The 19,096-nt window shown below is 43.3% G+C and overlaps 2 protein-coding genes across 6 annotated transcripts in view; one reads left to right on the top strand and one right to left on the bottom strand.

Annotated features, from left to right (window-relative positions):
- The window catches only part of MED15 (mediator complex subunit 15), a 147,143-nt gene extending 136,367 nt beyond the window's left edge, over window positions 1-10,776 (bottom strand). For all 4 annotated transcript variants that reach the window (XM_082243759.1, XM_082243762.1, XM_082243761.1 and 1 more), the window contains exon 1: window positions 10,623-10,776. In XM_082243759.1, coding sequence (XP_082099885.1) covers window positions 10,623-10,690 — 68 coding nt within the window. In that variant the 5' untranslated portion in view covers window positions 10,691-10,776. The remainder of the gene's footprint in view (window positions 1-10,622) is intronic.
- A 114-nt stretch (window positions 10,777-10,890) lies between these two features.
- KLHL22 (kelch like family member 22) overlaps window positions 10,891-19,096 on the top strand; it is a 97,945-nt gene continuing 89,739 nt past the window's right edge. Inside the window, exon 1 of one of the 2 annotated variants that reach the window (XM_082243419.1) lies at window positions 10,891-11,082. The gene's annotated coding sequence lies outside the window, so the exon portion shown is untranslated. The remainder of the gene's footprint in view (window positions 11,083-19,096) is intronic. The other variant, XM_082243420.1, reaches the window with a different exon arrangement.

Raw genomic sequence — 19,096 nt, 5'->3', positions numbered from 1 at the left:
TTTTTTATATGAAATTCCCCCCAAAAAAAAAAAAAAAGAAAAAAATTAAATTGTATTAACATTTTAGGCCAATTTGTTTTATGCTACATATGTTTGGTGTAAAATCGCAAAAAGCGTATTTTGATTGGTTTGCGCAAAAGTTATTGCGTCTACTAAGGGAAATATTTTTGTCATTTTTTTTTAACGAGTAATGGCTGCCATCTGCAATTTTTTTTGCAGGACTGCGACATTGCGGCGGACAGATCGGACCCTTGACTGACATTTTTGACACTTTTGGGGTTACCAGTGACATTACTACAGTAATCAGTGCTATACATATGCACTGTTACTGTAAAAATTACACTGGCAGTGAAGGGGTTAACTTTTTTGAGAGGGAGGGGTTAAGTGTGTCCTAGGGGCGTGTTTCTAACTGTGATTGGACATGGCTACTAGTGTAAGAACAGAGATCAACGGTCCTACATAGTAGAACCGTTTGATCTCCATTCTTACACAGGGAAGAAATGACAAGCGGCTTTGTTTACATTAGCCGCCTGCCTTTCTCCCGGTGTAACGGACAATGGCGAGTGCCCGGCGGACATCGGGGGTCCATGACCGAGCGGGAGCGCGCCTCCGACGGCGCACGCTCGCTCCCTAGAGCCTCACAGGCTAGCGACGTAGCCCTACGTCGCTTTGCCTGTGAGGGGCTGACCGCCCCAGTGAATAGTCGTGCGGCAGTCGGCAAGTGGTTAACCACTTAAGCCCCGGAAGATTTTACCCCCTTCCTGACCCGACAATTGCGCGGTCGTGCGACGCTGTACCTAAACAAATTTGACGTCCTTTTTTTCCCACAAACAGAGCTTTCTTTTGGTGGTATTTGATCACCTGTGCGATTTTTTGATCATGCGCTATAAACAAAAAAAGAGCGTCAATTTTGCAAAAAGAACAATATTTTTCAAATTTTTTTACCTGAAATTCCCCAAGAAAAACAATGTAAAAATCAAAATTTTTGAACATTTTCGGCCAATTTGTTTTATGCTACATATGTTTGGTAAAAAAAAAAAAAAAAAAACGCAAAAAGCGTATTTTGATTGGTTTGCGCAAAAGTTATCGCGTTTACTAACAAAAGGGAAAGATTTTTGTCATTTTTGTTTTTTTTTTTAACGCGTAATGGCGGCGATCTACGATTTTTTTTGCGGTACTGCGACATTGCGGTGGACAGATCGGACCCTTGACTGACATTTTTGGGGTTACCAGTGACATTTCTACAGTAATCAGTGCTATACATATGCACTGTTACTGTAAAAATACACTGGCAGTGAAGGGGTTAACTTTATTTGAGAGGGAGGGGTGGTGTGTGTCCCTAGGGGCGTGATTCTAACTGTGATTGGCTGTGGCTTGAGGTGTAGGAACAATGATCAACGGTCCTACATAGTAGAACCGTATGATCATTGTTTCTACACAGGGGAGAATGACAGGCAGCTTGTTTACACTAGCAGCCTGCCTTTCTCCCTCTCCCCCCGACGATCGCCGAGTGACCGGCGGACATCGGGTCCACCAGTCACACGCGCGGGGGGGGGGGGTCCGTGACCGCGCGGGAGCGCGCTCGCTCCCCAGAGCCTCACAGGCTAGCGACGTAGACCTACGTCGCTCTGCCTGTGAGGGGCTGACTGCCGCAGTAAATATACTGTGAGCAGTCGGCAAGTGGTTAAACACTACATGTAGGCCCACTTTATATCCTCTATTTTAACAACTCTGCATGATTAGACGTTTTAGAATAACACACTTTGAATAAGTGTATGTGTCCTCAATTCGTGGACTACTGCTTTGTGGTAATCTCATAGTGGGGGATGAAAGAGGCACTTAAGGGCCATACACAACACTACACAATCTTTAGATTTTTTCCTTCAGACTTACCAAAACCATATAATACGAGGTCAAACCTAAACACTTTCAATTTGTATGCAATCACGCAGGCCCTTGCACTACATAGAAAAGGTAAATCTAAAAGAAATCTGACAACAAAAGTTGTATAGTATGTATCCAGCTTTATTCAGGCAGCAACACTGTTATGTCCAGCTTCTAAGAGCCGGTTCACACTGATGCGGCTTTCGCATGTAATGTCGGAGCGCACTGCTCCTTCATTACATGCGATTGGCTGTGCGGTGCGAGTTTAGCCATACACTTTGTATGGCTAAATTCGCACCACACCCGCAGCAAACACACACAGGACCCTTTTTTGCAGCCGCATCAGGATCGGATCGCACATCGGTTCACACTTGTGCGATCCGATCCTGTGGGAACTGCAGGATCGCACTGCGATATGCGATCAAACTGGGGGTGTCGTTAAGATTACATTGACACCCCCAGCGTATCGCATATGGCAGTGTGAACTGCCGGGGGTGCGTTTGCGATGCGGGAACAGGCTGCGGATTCGCAGCCTTCCCGCATCGCATAAGTGTGAACTGGGGCTTAAAGGTTTCCAAATACAGGAACGTTCTAAATATTAATTCCTCTTATCTGTGCCGTGTCATCTCTATTAAAGCCTACGAGTTGAGGACATTCTTCTTTAAACTACCTCAAAACCAGCATGTTTCTTCATTTCCAAAAAATCGTGGCAAAAATGTAGGGTCACTAAAAATGGCTCATAGTGGGGGTGCCTGTAACGTCCAGGGTTTTCTTTTTGAAAAAGAAAAAAAAAAAAAAAATCTACTTTCTGTTATAAAAGGGTTGTTTCCCCTTTATATATATAAAAAAAAGGCAGTTAATAAATAACACCAAAAGAGCGATAATAGGATATCCCTGGGTTTTCCAGAAAGGGAATATAGGGGATTTTTATAAGTGCCACCACCAGTAGGAAACAAGATACTTAAAACGCTATATTATTCAATACAAAAAGTATAAGAAAACAATCTAAAAACCATGTATACAGTGCTGCCAAATTTGTCACACAATCAACAGAACTCCGGAAGGTGATGGGATGGAAAACCATTTATCATTTTCCTTCCACTTCCCAATTATGTGCCACTTTGTGTTGGTCTATCACATAAAATCCCAATAAAATACATTTACGTTTTTGGTTGTAACATGACAAAATGTGGAAAATTTCAAGGCACTGTATGCGTGTGGTGATCTTCATATAAGATTTTTTACTAGAGGCGACATCATTCATACATATATGTCCAAAATGCGAAAAACAAAATAATGGAACTTTACATAAGCATCCAAAACAAAACTCAAGTTCTCAATATTATTTTAAAAATAAACATTACCATCACGTAAGGCTTTTGATCCTATTTATATATCTTTTTTGTTAATATCTTATTAAAAAAAGCCCTACCTCCATTATGGGAATTTTTGGAATATACTAAAGCCCCGTACACACGATAAGATTATCGAACGATCTGTCGTCCATTTTTTGTGGCATGTTAGTCTGATGTGGAAAGTGAAGAGGTTATTTTCATACGAATTTTCCTGTACAACAGAATTCTACTTCAGAAGTGATGTCATGTGTTGGATTGCTTTGTATGTGTTCTTTTGTCTCTGAGCATGCCTAGTCTTAAGCCCCGTACACACGCACTGATTGCCGGCCGAACGATCGGCCGTCTTTTGTCCGTTGCTGTCCTGTCGGTTGAAAAGTGCTAAAGACTGCACATGCATTTTGTCGGCCAACAACAGCCGACTGCTGAAGTGATGTCATGTGATGGTTAACTTTCCTTGTGTTTTTTCTTCTCTGAGCATGCCCAGTCTTGCTCATCTGCTGTTTGTCGGCCGAATTCTGTACTGACTGAGGAACAATCGGCCGTTCTGGTGTTGGCCAACAAAAATTTTAAAGGCAGCACACCAGATTCCGTTCGGCCAAAAAGTCGCAGTCGGTTGTCGGAAGCATCATACTAACAAGCCGACAATCGGCCGGTGGCCGAATATTTACGGCCGACAATCGCTACTCTTAAAGAGGAAGTAAACCCTCCTCTGACACTGTTACCTATAGGTAAGCCTATGATAAGGCTTACCTATAGGTACTGTAAATATCTCCTAAACATGTACCGTTTAGGAGATATTTATCTTACATGCAGCCAGTGACATCACTGGCGCATGCGCTCTGAAGGAACAGCCGCTGGTGCCGTTCCTTCAGAGCCCCGTGATGTCACCGCGGCTCCGACCAATCAGATGGCCGGATGCCGCGATCCCAGAAGACGGGCATTCTTCCGTCATTCAGCTAAGTGGACGGCACGGCGGGGGGCTCGTTCTAAGGTAAGTATTTCATAATGAGCTAGTATGTGATGCATACTAGCTCATTATGTGTTTCTCTTTCAGGTCGAAAAAAAAATAAATAAAAATTTCCGTATGGGTTTACAACCTCTAAGATTTTTTTCCATCTAAATCTGTACTAATGAGACGAAAATCGGACGTTGTTTTGACGGATGACAAAAATTTTATAGCCTGCACATCAGGATTTTGTCAGCTGAAAAGTCGGAGTTGGCTGTCGAAAGCACCATACTAACAATCCGAAAATCGGCAGATTGGTCGTCGGACGAATTTTCCCTTCAGATTTTCTTATCGTGTGTATGGGCCTTTAGTCTTAGGCCCCTTTCACAAATACGGTCCATTCAGTTCATCAGTTCAGTCACGTCAAAATGGATTAGTTTGTCGTCCATTTTTTTTTACATCCAGTACCAATGCAAAAATGGATGAAAAAAAAAACAGACCGTTTGTCCGTTTACAACCGTTTTTTGTCCGATCCATTTACGGAAGCGGATGAAAACGGATGTAAATGGATGATAATCCGTTTTTACATAGAGATGCATTGATGCCTGTTTATTATCCGTCAACGGATGGATGAAAAACAGACAAATGGACCGTATGTGTGAAAGGGGCCTAATTCTATTGGCCTCATTCATCCCCACAGGCCATCTAGAGCATGACTGGGACTCCTGTTTAGTTTTTCAATCATGTGTGTATAGAGACACCCCCACACACCTTTTTTCCACTGTACCATTATTGTGTAATTATCATTAACTTTTTTTTGGTGTGAAATACTGTTACTCGTTATACTTATTCATGTGCTGTTTTTTAAAGTATAACTAAAGGCAAAACTTTTTTTTTCGTTTTTTTATTCTTTTAGTTTTGGATAGAGTGGAGAGGGATTTGAACACCTGTCAGTTTTAATTGCTGTCTGTGCCCTTGTTAGGGAGATTTACCCTCTCTATTTGTCCTGTTTACCATTATCATTGAAATTGAAAGTAAAGAAAATCCCAAATTTTGGGTTGTCCCCAGAAAAGTAAGAGCAGAAATGGGGACACTAGTTCTGGTGACTAATTTGCAGGGATTTCCTCTCACTTCCCGTTTGACTATGGGACAGGAAGTGAAGGGAAATCTCCGCAATGGGACACAGATGACAAAAAAAAAAAACTGACAGGGGTTACTTGATCCAAAATGAAAGAAAAAGTTTTGGCTATAGTTCTACTTAAGGTGTCTTTTATGACATTGCAATGATATGGGAATATTCATGAAGTCCTTAAAGTGATTGTAAATTTTAGTTTTTTTTTTTTTTTTAAATAACAAAACATGTTATACTGTACTTGCCTGCTCTGTGTAGTGGTTTTGCACAAAGTGGCCCAGATCCTCCTCTTCTCACTGGCTGGATCTTATGGCCCCTCCCTCCTGTTAAGTGTCCCCACTGCAAGCAGCTTGCTACGGAGGCACCTTAGTTGAGTCACAGTTCCCTGTGCCCATTCAGACATGGAGCAGCGAACCGGCCCCTCCCCCTCTTTTTACCGATTGGCTGACTGACTTTGATTGACAGCAGCGGGAGCCAATCGTGCCGCTGTCTTAACCAATGAAGAAGGGAGTCCCGGGCAGCTGAGAAACTCCTGCAACATCTCTGGATAAAGATGGGCTCAGGTAAGTAATAGGGGGGCTGCTGCACACAAAGGGTTTTTTTTTTTTATTATTATTATTTAAATGCATAAAATGCATTAAGATAAAAAAAAAAAAAAAAAACCTTCTGCCTTTACAATCCTTTTAGGGCCTGAGGAAACGGGTGCTTCCACAAAACGCATTGACCCTTTTCACACCGACTGCCTTGACTCCCCATCTGGGTCTTTCAGGAATTGGTTGTTGATACATTTATAACCTCAAACATGTATTTTAATATTTAACAGTATGGTTTTATTGCATACAACAAACACTTCAAAGTGAAATTACAGTTCTGCATAGAAAAATAAGAAAATTGGGGCCCGAGGAGCTTTATGCCATAATCTACAAATATGCACAGCATATTAGCACATGATGGTACCTGCCTGACTTACCTGCCAAGCGATCCCCTCCAGTGATGCAGGATGAGCACTAGGTGCTTCTACCTTCTTCCAGTTTTCCTTCAAGGTTTGGACTCGCCGTGATGAAGTCACTCCATCAGGGCACAGGCTGGTGCTGTAAATGGACGCTGAGTTGCGCATTTGAGAAGGGTTTATGACAGAAGTGACCAATAATGTCTTTTATGTCATAAAAATCCTACCTGTCAGTATTTTTTCTTCCAGCTTTAAAGTCAACCCTCACCCAAAAAGGAAAGTTCAGCTCTTCCTTCTCCTTCCCCAGCCTAACACATTAGCAGCTTTTTTTTTTTTTTATTAAGGAACCCACTCCCTCAATCCTCACCTGGCGATGTTCACTTGGCCTGCCCCCCTGCAACCCAAACAGGGTAATTTATCCCAGTCTCCTTGTACTGCCGTACCTCCCGCATGCACAGTGGTCAGGCGGCTGTGAGACTAATGGGCCATACACACTATATGATTTTCTGAAGACTTTTTCCTTTAGATTTACCAAAACCAGATAATATGAGGTCAAACGTAAACACTTTCAATTTGTATGCAATCTGGCAGGCCCTTGCACTACATAGAAAAGGTAAATCTGAAGGAAAAAGTCTTCAGAAAATCTTATAGTGTGTATGGCCATTTAAAGAAGTCACAGCCAGCTCGCAGACTCAAGACGGAGGCACCAGAGAGACAAAGCCCAGCGAAAAACAGGCTGTGGGGAAGACAATGCTGGCCTCCAATGGTAAGTGTTTTTTTCTTCAAAGTTAGAAACTACAGTATTTGTAACTGCTGACATATTTTTTTACCACCCACGTGAAGTTCCACTTTAAAGTGGAACTAAAAGTAAAAATAAAAAAATACTTACCTTAGTGCCAATAGCGCGATGCCCAAAAAGTTCCTTGCATCTTCCAAGTGCTGATCTTCAGATGCCTTGACTGGCCAGCCCAGGATGACATCACTCCCATGCAGTTATCCTGGCTCACACTGGCTGTGTGCCAGGATGTAAACAGAGCGGCACACATTCTAAAGAAGATTGCAAACAGTTAGGTTTATTTTTTTATTACAGAAGAGACACTGCATACATCTTCTGTAATAAAAACCCTGACAGTATGCAATTTTTAATTTTTGTTCCAACTTAAAGCGGAACTAAACCCTACTGTTCTTTACAGCCAATGAAGCTGTCATCTTAGCCTCCATGTGATCTGCGGTTGCCACAGTGCTGTACATGTGATCAGTTAGAACACCAGCCATTTGATAGCTTGAAAGTTTAGTTGATAGCAAAAGCATCTGTGACAGTTATCATTCACACAACGCCTTGAATGCCACAGTTTTGGAAACCAGTTAAACAGTTAAGTTCCGCTTTAACCACTTGACCTCAAAAAGGTTTTACCCCCTTCATGGGCAGGGTATTTTTTGTGCTACTCCGCTACTTTAACAGGCAATTGCTCGGTCATGCAAGACTGTACACAAATGTCATTTATATCCTTTTTTCACACAAATAGAGCTCTCCTTTAGTGGCATTTGATAACCACTGGGTTTTATTATATAAAAAAGAAAAAAAAAAAAAAAAGACCAAATATTTTGAAACAACAATATTTTCTAAAAATTTAATGGAACGCCATCTGAAAAATTCTGGCACCATCCCCTCAATTAAGTAAAATTGGGTAAATACAACCAGGTATGGTGAGAAAATGAAAATGGAGGAAAAATAAAGGGTTATGTCTACCAATCCTGGATATGGGGATTTACAACAAATAGGTTAAAAGGAATTAATCCATGTTTATTGGAAATACAAAAGGATTTGTATAAAAGGGATACAGTCATAAGGATATAACAATACATGTATAAAATGCATCACATGACCTAAAAATCTAAATGTGGAAGTATGCCTTTGCTCACACTTGTGGAGCTTCTTCCGGATCCAGCTATATATGCATATAGAGAAAACCTTTTTAATGACACAGTATCCTTAGTCTAAAATCAGTCAACATAGAAAAGTAATGGGATCTTGAGATCTATGCTGAAATTTGCAAAACAAATCTCATAAAAAGATGACCATACATTAGGGGCCAAGCCAAAGATATAATGTAAAAGGAGAGGAAACCGGGAAGGAAATTAAGGGGAGGGGGTATAACCAACATAGGAGTCCCCAAATCCAATAATGCCAAAATGGACCAGTCCACAAGATAGGAATATCAAGCCATGGAGCCCACCATAGTATCATATGCAGACCCAGCAGATATCCCAATGAAACATATGACACCCCAGTTTTCTCTATATTCATGTATACTTGGATACTGAAGAAGCGCAACAAGTGTAAGCGAAACGCGTAGATCCACATTTCGATCATATGGTCCATTCTTAGGTCTTGTGACACATTTTATACATGTATTGTTATATCCTTATGACTGTATCCCTTTTATATCTCCAACAATATTTTCTACTTTTGAATGTAAAACATTCAACTAGAAAAGTATAATTTCCAGGGAAATTGTGTGGAGTGTTCTTGCAGCAGTTTTTGTGGTGTGTGTGTCAGCAGTTAAGAAATTTTGGCAGTTGGAAACAAACGGTCTAGTTTTGAACATTCCAGAACATTCCTTCATTCATTTTTAATAGGGCAACTTACCAAAGTTGGAGGTGCCCATTTTTATACGACTCTATAGTGTAAAAGCTCTAAATCTCACAGCTTAGAGACTTATACCGTAGGAATCACAAGACCCCTGCCGACATTTTGTTGTATAGCATGTCTGAAATATTAAAACTGAAGGCACAGTCACAGGTTAGAAAACGGCCTTGAAATTTGAGATGGTTTGAGTACAGTTTCAATGAATGTCAATGGATGGCGTGAGTTGGAAACAAACGGTCATAGAGTAAAAACTATTAGGGCTATGGCTTAGATGTGGACATGTTAAGTGGCACCAGGGATAGGCGAACGTTTTGATGTAACATTTGTGTAGGTGGCAGCAGTTTAGAAACTGTGACAAGATTTCTTCGCTCACCCTCTATTTTCAGGCCCCACTCTAGTTTTGAACATTCCGCCATTAATTCCTATGGGGCCAATTTGGCCACAAAAACAACAATATTTCTCTAACCATTTGGTGAAACCTTCCAAAAAGTAATAGCAACGCGATCGGGAACAATAAGCTCGTTTCGGTATATTACTTGTCTATGTAGTGTAAAAACTGCGGTAGAAGTTAGGGTGCCAAATTTTCCCATAGGCTTTCACTATAATAAGAATAATATATACCGTATTTATCTGCGTATAACACGCACTTTTTCCTCCTAAAAATGGAGGAAAAAAGTAGCAGTGCGTGTTATACGCCGATATAAGAAAAAAAAAAATCCAGAAAGCACTAGCAGCGCTGAGAGGTAGAAGGGGGCGGGCGGCGCGGAGAAGAGAGGATGCGCTGTCATCGGAAGTCCCGCCTCCTATGCCGGACTTCCGATGACAGCGCGTCCTTCCTTCTCATCGGCGCCGCCCGCCCCCTTCTACCTCTCAGCGCTGCTTTCTGGACAAGTGATTTGTATAGTGGCACTGGCGAGGCTGCAGGTATGGGCGCTGGCGAGGCTGCATGTATGGGCGCTGGCGAGGCTGCATGTATGGGCGCTGGCGAGGCTGCATGTATGGGCGCTGGCGAGGCTGCATGTATGGGCGCTGGCGAGGCTGCATGTATGGGCGCTGGCGAGGCTGCATGTATGGGCGCTGGCGAGGCTGCATGTATGGGCACTGGCGAGGCTGCATGTCATTGGGTACTGCACTGGCGAGGCTGCATGTCATTGGGTACTGCACTGGCGAGGCTGCATGTCATTGGGTACTGCACTGGCGAGGCTGCATGTCATTGGGTACTGCACTGGCGAAGACCTAATCCCATTGAAGCGGACCTAATCCCATTGATTTAATAGCTTCCCAAAAGTCAAGGCATGCCATTAACGTTACCGGCTAAGTGTTTTTTTCTCTTGGAACCTAATTGTCTAGCCATCAAATGGCTGGTTTCAATGCTGATTGCATGTGCAGCACCATAGCAACTACAGATCAAACAGAGGCTAACATTACAGCCTCCTTGGCTGTAAAGGAGAGGAGGGCTTAGTTTCACTTGAAAGTGATGATTTATCAGCAGCATTTAGAGTGTGATAAACACTTCAGTACAGTTCTGAAAGTAATAGTAACCATGGCAGTCATTTACAGGAGAACAGCAAGCATGTGTCCATAGACTGGTGTGACAATGCGCGGGTACTTCCCACAGGCCCGTCCCCTCTCATTGTATGAGAACACCTCACTCACAAAGAGGCCTGTGAACGCAGGAAAAGGAGGAAGAAGAAATCACCACTTACATCTGACTGACCAGCTTCTGCCTGAAGCCCGCACTCCGCCAGTCACTGTCCGGCCCGTTCACGTCCATAGTCGATGGCTAGCCTCTTTAGTTCTCACACTAGAAGCCCGCAACCCGGCCGGAAGTGACGCAATCCTCCCTGCGACCTTCCTGGCTCCCTGTGAAGGAACACACCCCCTTCTCGCTGATTGGTGAATGGGCGTTCATTGGCAGGGCCCGCTAGCCGCTGTAGAGGCTGCCTCTCCTAAGCACAGGGACTAAGGCCCATGTAATACTATTAGGTAAGCAGCGGTGACTGCCTGCTTGTGTTTGGCTCCGTCCCTTCTGCTTGTCGCCATGTTTACGGAAGTGACGCTCCAGGTGAAGTGCGGCTGACAGAGGTTGAGTCAGGTGCGGGGCTCAAGAGCTACGGCAGGTAACGTCAGCGGCGAAGAGGAGGCATGGGTCACATGACTGCTGAGGTAGATACCACTGTGTGGGTCCTGTGGCCCCTATCTTTAATAGCACTGCCATGCCTCTCCGTTTTTTACCCTTCCCTATGTTGTGTGAGGGGAATATCCGCTCCACCAATCACCACTCATCTGCTACTAGGGGGACTTCAGCAGAGGCATCTCTGAAACCCAAACTTCTTCAATCCGAGGTGTCCCTTGTGCCAGTGCTGGCTGTAATTGTGGAAATCCAAACACCTCGCCCCCCCCATACCTAACAACCATAATCACCCGGTGATGTGAGGGTTAAAGCTGAATTAAACCGAAAGCAAATGTTTATTATATTGCAGCTTGCGAATTCTTAGATGTGATGGCTACATTTGTTTTCTTTTTTAGGCCTTTTTCCTTTTACTTTTTTATCTGGTGATCTGGCCGGTAAGGGTCCTTTCACATGGGCTTTCCGCCCAGCGGACTCCGTTTTTCTCAGCGGGGGTCGATTCGCTGATCTCGCTGAGCAGGCAGATGACAGCTCCGTCTCCGCTTACGGTACCTGTCAGATCCCCGCTCTCCTCTATGGCAGATTGGATGATAACTGACCACCTGTCCGTTTTTATCTGATCCTCCAGATGGATGTAAAAAAGGGTTTCACAAACAGAATCGGATAGCAGCGGGTGTCAGCGGAGATGTCGCAGCTGACATCCACTGCTATATAGGGGGGCATGGAGCATCCGATCCGGTCCAACTGAAAAACTGACAGGCGGACTTGAACGGAAAGCCTGTGTAAAAGGGACCTAAAGCCTCGTACACATGATCAGATTATTGGATGAATTTTTGTCCATTTTTTTGTTGCAAGCTAGTCTCATATGAAAAGTGAAGAGGGTACTTTTATAGGAAAATTCTCCTACGACAGAATTCAAATTCAGAAGTGATGTCACGTGTTGAGTTGTTTTGTATGTATTCTTTTTTGAGCATGCATAGTCTTGCTCTTGCTTTTTACAGCTGAAAACTGTTCTAATTAACCACTTACCGCATACCGACGTACCCATACGTCGGCAGACTTTGCGGGGTTATACCGGGATGATGCCTCTAGCTAGAGACACCATCCCGGTACCGTGGTTTAGTGCCAACGGTCGGCTTTCCGTCGGTAACAACCGATGCGGCTGGGGAGCCGTTTAATCGTTACCCGGGTGAGCGGGAGGGGATGTCCCCCCTCCCGCCACCTTCCGTGACTTTGCTCGGGGCTCCCGTCCCACCAGGAGCCCCAAGCACCCAGCCGGCATGTCCGCCGGCTGGATGGAGTCCCGATGAATTCCGGAAACGGCTTTGATCGGGTCTCCGATGACGTAACACGGAGGCGGCGTCCATGACGTCACTTCCGGGTTACTGTGCTGCAAAAGGCGGCAAATTTAAAAAAACGACTGTATGCAAAAACGCAGTTTTCGGCGTTTTGCATACAGGGAAGTGTAGTGGAGGGGTCTAGGGTCTTTTAGACCCTCAATCCCTCCATAAAGTGTACCTGTCACTGCATATTGGTGTCACAAGGGATGTTTACATTGCTTGTGACAGCAATAAAAGTGATCAGATTTTTTATTTTTTTTTAAATAAAGTTAAAAAAAAATAAAATAAATAGGAAAAAAAATTTTTGCCGTCACCGTTAGCTCGCGCCCAAAAAAAACGTATACGGAATTCAAGCCGCGAATGAAATCGCTGTTCAAACCACACATGTGAGGTATCGCCGCGATCGCCAGAGCGTGGGCAATCATTTAAAAAAAAGAGCTACACTCTAACTCTAAACTGGTAACCGTTAAATAAATTTAAAGCGTCGCCTATTGAGATTTCTATTGACCGTAGTTTGTCGCCATCCCACGGGGGGCGCAATTTTAAACCGTAACATGTTGGGTATCTTTTTACTCGGCGTGACATCATCTTTCACAATATACAAAAAAATGGGCTAACTTTACTGTTTAGTATTTTTTAAATGCAGTGAAATGTGATTTTTCAGAATTTTTTCAAAAAAATGGCGTTTTAAAGACCGCTGCGCAAATACCGCGTGACAAAAAATATTGCAATGACCGACATTTTATTCTCCAGAGTCTTTGCTAAAAAAATATATATAATGTTTGGGAGTCCTAAGTAGTTTTCTAGGAAAAAATACTGATTTTAACTTGTAAACAAAAAGTGTCCGAAATAGGGCTGGGGCTTAAGTGGTTAAACAAAAATCGGACGTTGTGTTCATGTATGATAAAAATGTTATAGCCTGCAAATTCAGCTTTTGCTGTATGAAAATTCATAATTGCCTGTTGAAAGCACTGTACTAACGATCCGAAAATCGGCAGATCTTTCGTGGGACAAAATTTTACTTCTGATTTACTTATTGTGTGTATGGGCTAAGCAAAAGCTGAGTGTGCAGGCTATAAAATTTTTATCTTGCGTAAACACAACGTCCGATTTTGGTTTAATTAGCAAAGTTATCCGAAAAAAATCGTAAGAGCAAGACTATGCATGCTTGGAAACGAAAGAGTACCTACATGACATCACTTCTGAAGTTGAATTCTTTCGTTCCAGAGTTTTCCTATGAAAGTAACCTCTTCACTTTGCATATGAGACTAGCTTGCACTAAAAACGGACAAAAATGTATCTGATCGTGTGTACCAGGCTTTAGTCTGTTGTTTTTCAACAGAAAAAAGTTCTGTTGCAGATGAAGTAGGTATAGGGGTGAGACAAACCATTTACCACTGATAGGGGTGCTTACAATGATCCGCTTTTGTCTATGCAAAACCTTAAAGTGATTGTAAAGTTTCTTGTTTTAAAAATAAAAAAATAACAAACATGTTATACTTAGCTGCTCTGTGTAATGGTTTTGCACAGAGCAGCCCAAATCATCCTCTTTTCAGGTCCCTCTACTGTGCTCCTGGCCCTTTCCTCCTTTCAAGTGCCCCCAACAGCAAGCAGCTTGCTATGGGGACACCCGAACTTAGCTGCAGCTCCGTGTATCCATTCAGACATGGAGCTGCCATGTGGCCCGCCCCTTCTCTCTCTCTCTCTCTTCTGATTGGCTTACTGACTTTGACAGCAGCGGGAGCCAATGGCCCACTGCTGTGTCTCAGCAATCAGGAGGGAGAGTCCTGGATGGCCAAGGGACTCGTGGACAGAGATGGGGCTCAGGTAAGTATTAGGGGGTGGTGGGGAGGCTGCTGCACACAGAAGGCTTTTTATCTTAATGCATAAAGATAAAAAAAAAACCTCCTGACAACACTTTACAACTCCTTTTACTGCTTGCCAACCGTATGACTAAGACGTAGTATGTGATCTGGCACTTCCAGGTAGGCGATGCATGCACGTTCCGCCGGCAACCTAGCTTAGCTGTGATTTGATAGATTACTGCCAGCACCCTCTGATCGTCACGGACAGGATAGAGCTCTGTCCTGTAAGCTGGGAAGAAATTAATTTACTTTCCCCACAAAGCAGGGACATCGATCCATAACTTCCCTTAAAAGCACCACACACACACTACACATAAACACTGACTAGGCACATAGTTCCCAGATAGATTAACCCTATTATTGCCCTAGATGTTTAACAAGGGCTAGTTAACACCACAGAAACAAACTCCAGATCCGTTCCAGATGTGTTTCTGCATGCGCGTTTTTAACACGTTTTTTCACTCGTTCTGGTGTGTTTTTGATACATTCCAGATGCTTTTTTTTTCTTCTTTTTTTTCTGTTTTTATTTCACTGTACTGGGGTTTGGTGTGCGTTTTACTGCGTACCAGTGCAGGAAAATGCAGCATGTTCTACTTTTTTTTTTTTCTGGAACTGAACGCATGGTGTTAAATATGCCATTGGAAACCTTATAACCTACTTTTCGTGCGTTTTTCATGCAGAAAACAAACGCCCTGGACTGCATGTTGTGTGAACCGACCCTTGGCCCTCAATTTCAAACCTGCATTTCAGTACGACTTTTGGGGCGATTTGAAAGACATGCGGGTTCATGCACCGATGTCTATTGAAATCACCCCGAAGTTGGCAAAAGTTGTGCAGGAGCTACCTTTGGGATTCTGTGTGGCGTCGCACTGATTCGGACGGTGACGTTGCCGGCAATAGGCTCCGATTTGGCATGTGATTTGACATGTCAAATCGCCCCGATGTGAACGGGGGCTTAGTGTCAGAATGTCCACCGCAATATCGCAGTCGCGCTATAAGTCACTTATCACTGCCATTCCTAGTAACAATAAATACAAGCACGATTCCAAAAAATTCCAAATTGTGAATGAAAACAGAATGCAATGATGTATAAGTTTCAAATTTCAATATTTTATTCAGAATACAACATAGATGACATATCAAATTTGGGACAAGGCCATGTTTACCACTGTGTGGCATCCCCTCTTCTTTTTATAACAGTCTGCAAACGTCTGGGACTGAGGAGACAAGTTGCTCAAGTTTAGGAATAGATATGTTGTCCCATTCTTGTCTAAGGCCCCTTTCACACATGCTGTCCGTTTGTCCGTTTTTCATCCATCCGTTGACGGATGAAAAACGGACATCAATGCATCTCTATGTAAAAACGGATGACAACTGATGATCATCAGTTAACATCCGTTTTCATCCACTTCCGTCAATGTCCGTTTTTTTGAACGGATGAATGCCCTATTTTTCATCCGTCAAAAAAACGGATCGGACGAAAAACGGATGACAACGGATGAAAAACGGATGTCAACTGATGACAACGGATGACAACGGATGAAAAACTGATGTCAACTGATGACAACGGATGAAAAACGGACGACAACGGATGAAAAACGAATGAAAAACGGATAACAACTGATGAAAAACGGATGAAAAACGGATAACAACTGACGAAAAACGGATGAAAAACTGATGACAACTGACGAAAAACGGATGAAAAACTGATGAAAAACGGATGAAAAACTGATACATTTGACGTGACTGAACTGATGAACTGAACGGACCGTATGTGTGAAAGGGGCCTAATACTGGCTTACAGTTGCTCAACTGTCTTAGGTCTTCTTTGTCGCATCTTCCTCTTTATGATGCGCCAAATGTTTTCTATGGGTGAAAGATCTGGACTGCAGGCTGGCCATTTCAGTACCCGGATCCTTCCTCTACGCAGCCATGATGATGTAATTGATGCAGTATGTGGTCTGGCATTGTCATATTGGAAAATGCAAGGTCTTCACTGAAAGAGACGAAGTCTGGATGGGAGCATATGTTGTTCTAGAACTTGGAAATACCTTTCAGCATTGATGGTGCCTTTCCAGATGTGTAAGCTGCCCATGCCACACGCACTCATGCAACCCCCATACCATCAGATATGCGGGTTTCTGAACAGAGCGCTGATAACTTGGGTTGTCCTTGTCCTCTTTAGTCCAGATGACATGGCGTCCCAGTTTTCCAAAAAGAACTTCAATTTTTGATTCGTCTGACCACAGAACAGTTTTCCACTTTGCCACAGTCCATTTTAAATGAGCCTTGGCCCAGAGAAAACGCCTGCGCTTCTGGATCATGTTTAGATATGGCTTATTTTTTGGCCTATAGAGTTTTAGCTGGCAACGGCGAATGGCACAGTGGATTGTGTTCAACAAAAATGTTTTCTGGAAGTATTCCTGAGCCCATGTTGTGATTTCCATTACAGTAGAATTCTTATATGTGATGCAGTGCCATCTAAAGTCCCGAAGATCACGGGCATCCAGTATGGTTTTCCGGCCTTGACCCTTACGCACAGAGATTGATTGTTCCAGATTCTCTGAATCTTTGATATTATGTACTGTAGATGATGATAAATTCAAACTCTTTGCAATTTTTCTCTGAGAAACTCCTTTCTGATATTGCTCCACTATTTTTCGCCGCAGCATTGGGGGAATTGGTGATCCTCTGCCCATCTTTACTTCTGAGAGACACTGCCACTCTGAGAGGCTCTTTTTATACCCAATTATGTTGCCAATTGACCTAATAAGTTGCAAATTGGTCCTCCAGCTGTTGCTTATATGTACATTTAACTTTTCCGGCCTCTTATTGCTACCTGTCCCAACTTTTTTGGAATGTGTAGCTCTCATGAAATCCAAAACGAGTCAATATTTGGCATGACATTTCAAAATCTCTCACTTTCAACTAGGGATGCACCGAAATTTCGGCCACCGAAATTATCGGCCGAAAATGAGCCTCTCTCATTTCGGCCGATAATGGGTTAACAGTGCCGAAAATAAAAATGGCCGCCGTGGGGAAGGAGGAGGGCGCAGCGCAGCGCAGGGCAGGTTTCAAAAGTCCCGCCTCTGGCCGGCCGTCCGCCTCTTAATAATGTCCCTACTACTCTGTGCATTATGAATGGACATACTAGGCGGGGGGCGGGGCGAGCGGCCGCTATAGAGAGAACTATTGTGATCCTTCACTGTCAGCTCCTCACGTCTATGTATGAATGAGAACTGAACTGAGCTGACACCGGGCGGGGGGGCGGGCGGAGCGGCCGCTATTAGCTGTGACTATGTGAGAGTTTCACTTCCCTGACAGGCACGTATCTCCGCTGACAAGGAAGAGAAGCTCTCACATAGTCACAGCTAATAGCGGCCGCTCCGCCCGCCCCCCCCGCCCGGTGTCAGCTCAGTTCAGTTCTCATTCATACATAGACGTGAGGAGCTGACAGTGAAGGATCACAATAGTTCTCTCTATAGCGGCCGCTCGCCCCGCCCCCCGCCTAGTATGTCCATTCATAATGCACAGAGTAGTAGGGACATCATTGAGAGGCGGTGCCGCCGGCCAGAGGCGGGACTTTTGAATGCAGGAGAGGACACCCGAGGAGGAGGACGCTGAGGCAGTGGGGGAGGGGGGAGGGGAGCTGAGGCAGCTTACCAATGCTATTAGTATTATGAGGCATGAGGGGTTAATGTATTGTCACTGCTGGTCACTCATCTATTAGTGACTGACCAGTGGCAGTTAATTAACCCCTTTTGTGCTGCATTAGTGCAACCAGTGTCAGTGTTAATTAACACTGGTTGCACTAATGCAGCACAAAGGGGTTAATTACCTGCCACTGGTCAGTCACTAATAGATGAGTGACCAGCAGTGACAATACATTAACCCCTCATGCCTCATAATACAAATACCATTGGTAATTAAATTAACCTCTTGCCAACCCATCACAGTACATATACTGTGACAGGGTGGCAGCGACAGGTTTAGGTGTACGTCGCTGCCTGTTTTTGGTTTATGTCCCTGTTCTATCCATTTCAAATTTTTTTGGGGGAAAAAGTCATTTTCGGTTTCGGTTTCGGTTTTCGGCCAAGGGCATCCTGCATTTTCGGTTTCGGTTTCGGCCCAAAATTTTCATTTCGGTGCATCCCTACTTTCAACATTTGATATGTTATCTATATTATATTGTGACTAAAATATAAGTTTATGAGATTTGTAAATTAGTCCATTCCTTTTTTACTCACAATTTGTAGTGTCCCGACTTTTTTGGAATTGGGTTGTAAATAAAAATATCCCATAGTTTGTAGACGCTATAATCTTTGCACAAACCAACCAATATATACTTATCGAGATTTGTTTTACCAAAAACAGAATACATATTGGCCTAAATTGATAAAGAAATTGTATTTTTATTTTTTTATTTAATACGTTTTAGAGCAGAAACTAAAATATATAATTTCTTTTTTCTTTTTTCAAAATTGTTGGGCTTTTTTGTTTATAGCGCAAAAAAAAAAAAATCACAGAGATGATCAAATACCACCAAAAGAAAGTTCTATTTGTATGGAAAAAAAGTACATACATTTTATTTGGGTACAGTGTCACATGACCGTGCAATTGTCAGTTAAAGTAACGCAGTGCTGTATCACAAAAAATGGCCTGGTCGGGGGGGGGGGGGGGGGTAAATCTTCCAGGGGTCAAGTGGTTAAAGGAAAAAAAAAAAAACTATCTGCTCTCATTCGATTCTCCCATAGAGAGCAGCGGGGCACTGACACCTCCCTCTCCACACACAGTACGGAGACGAAGCTGTCATCCGCCTGCTCAGTGGGGAACGGCGGATCGAT

Source organism: Pelophylax lessonae (assembly GCF_965119305.1).
Source record: "Pelophylax lessonae genome assembly, chromosome: 1".
Classification (NCBI taxonomy): Eukaryota; Metazoa; Chordata; class Amphibia; order Anura; family Ranidae; genus Pelophylax; species Pelophylax lessonae.
Note: the sequence above shows the minus strand (reverse complement) of the source record. Positions and strands in the feature narration are given on the sequence as shown.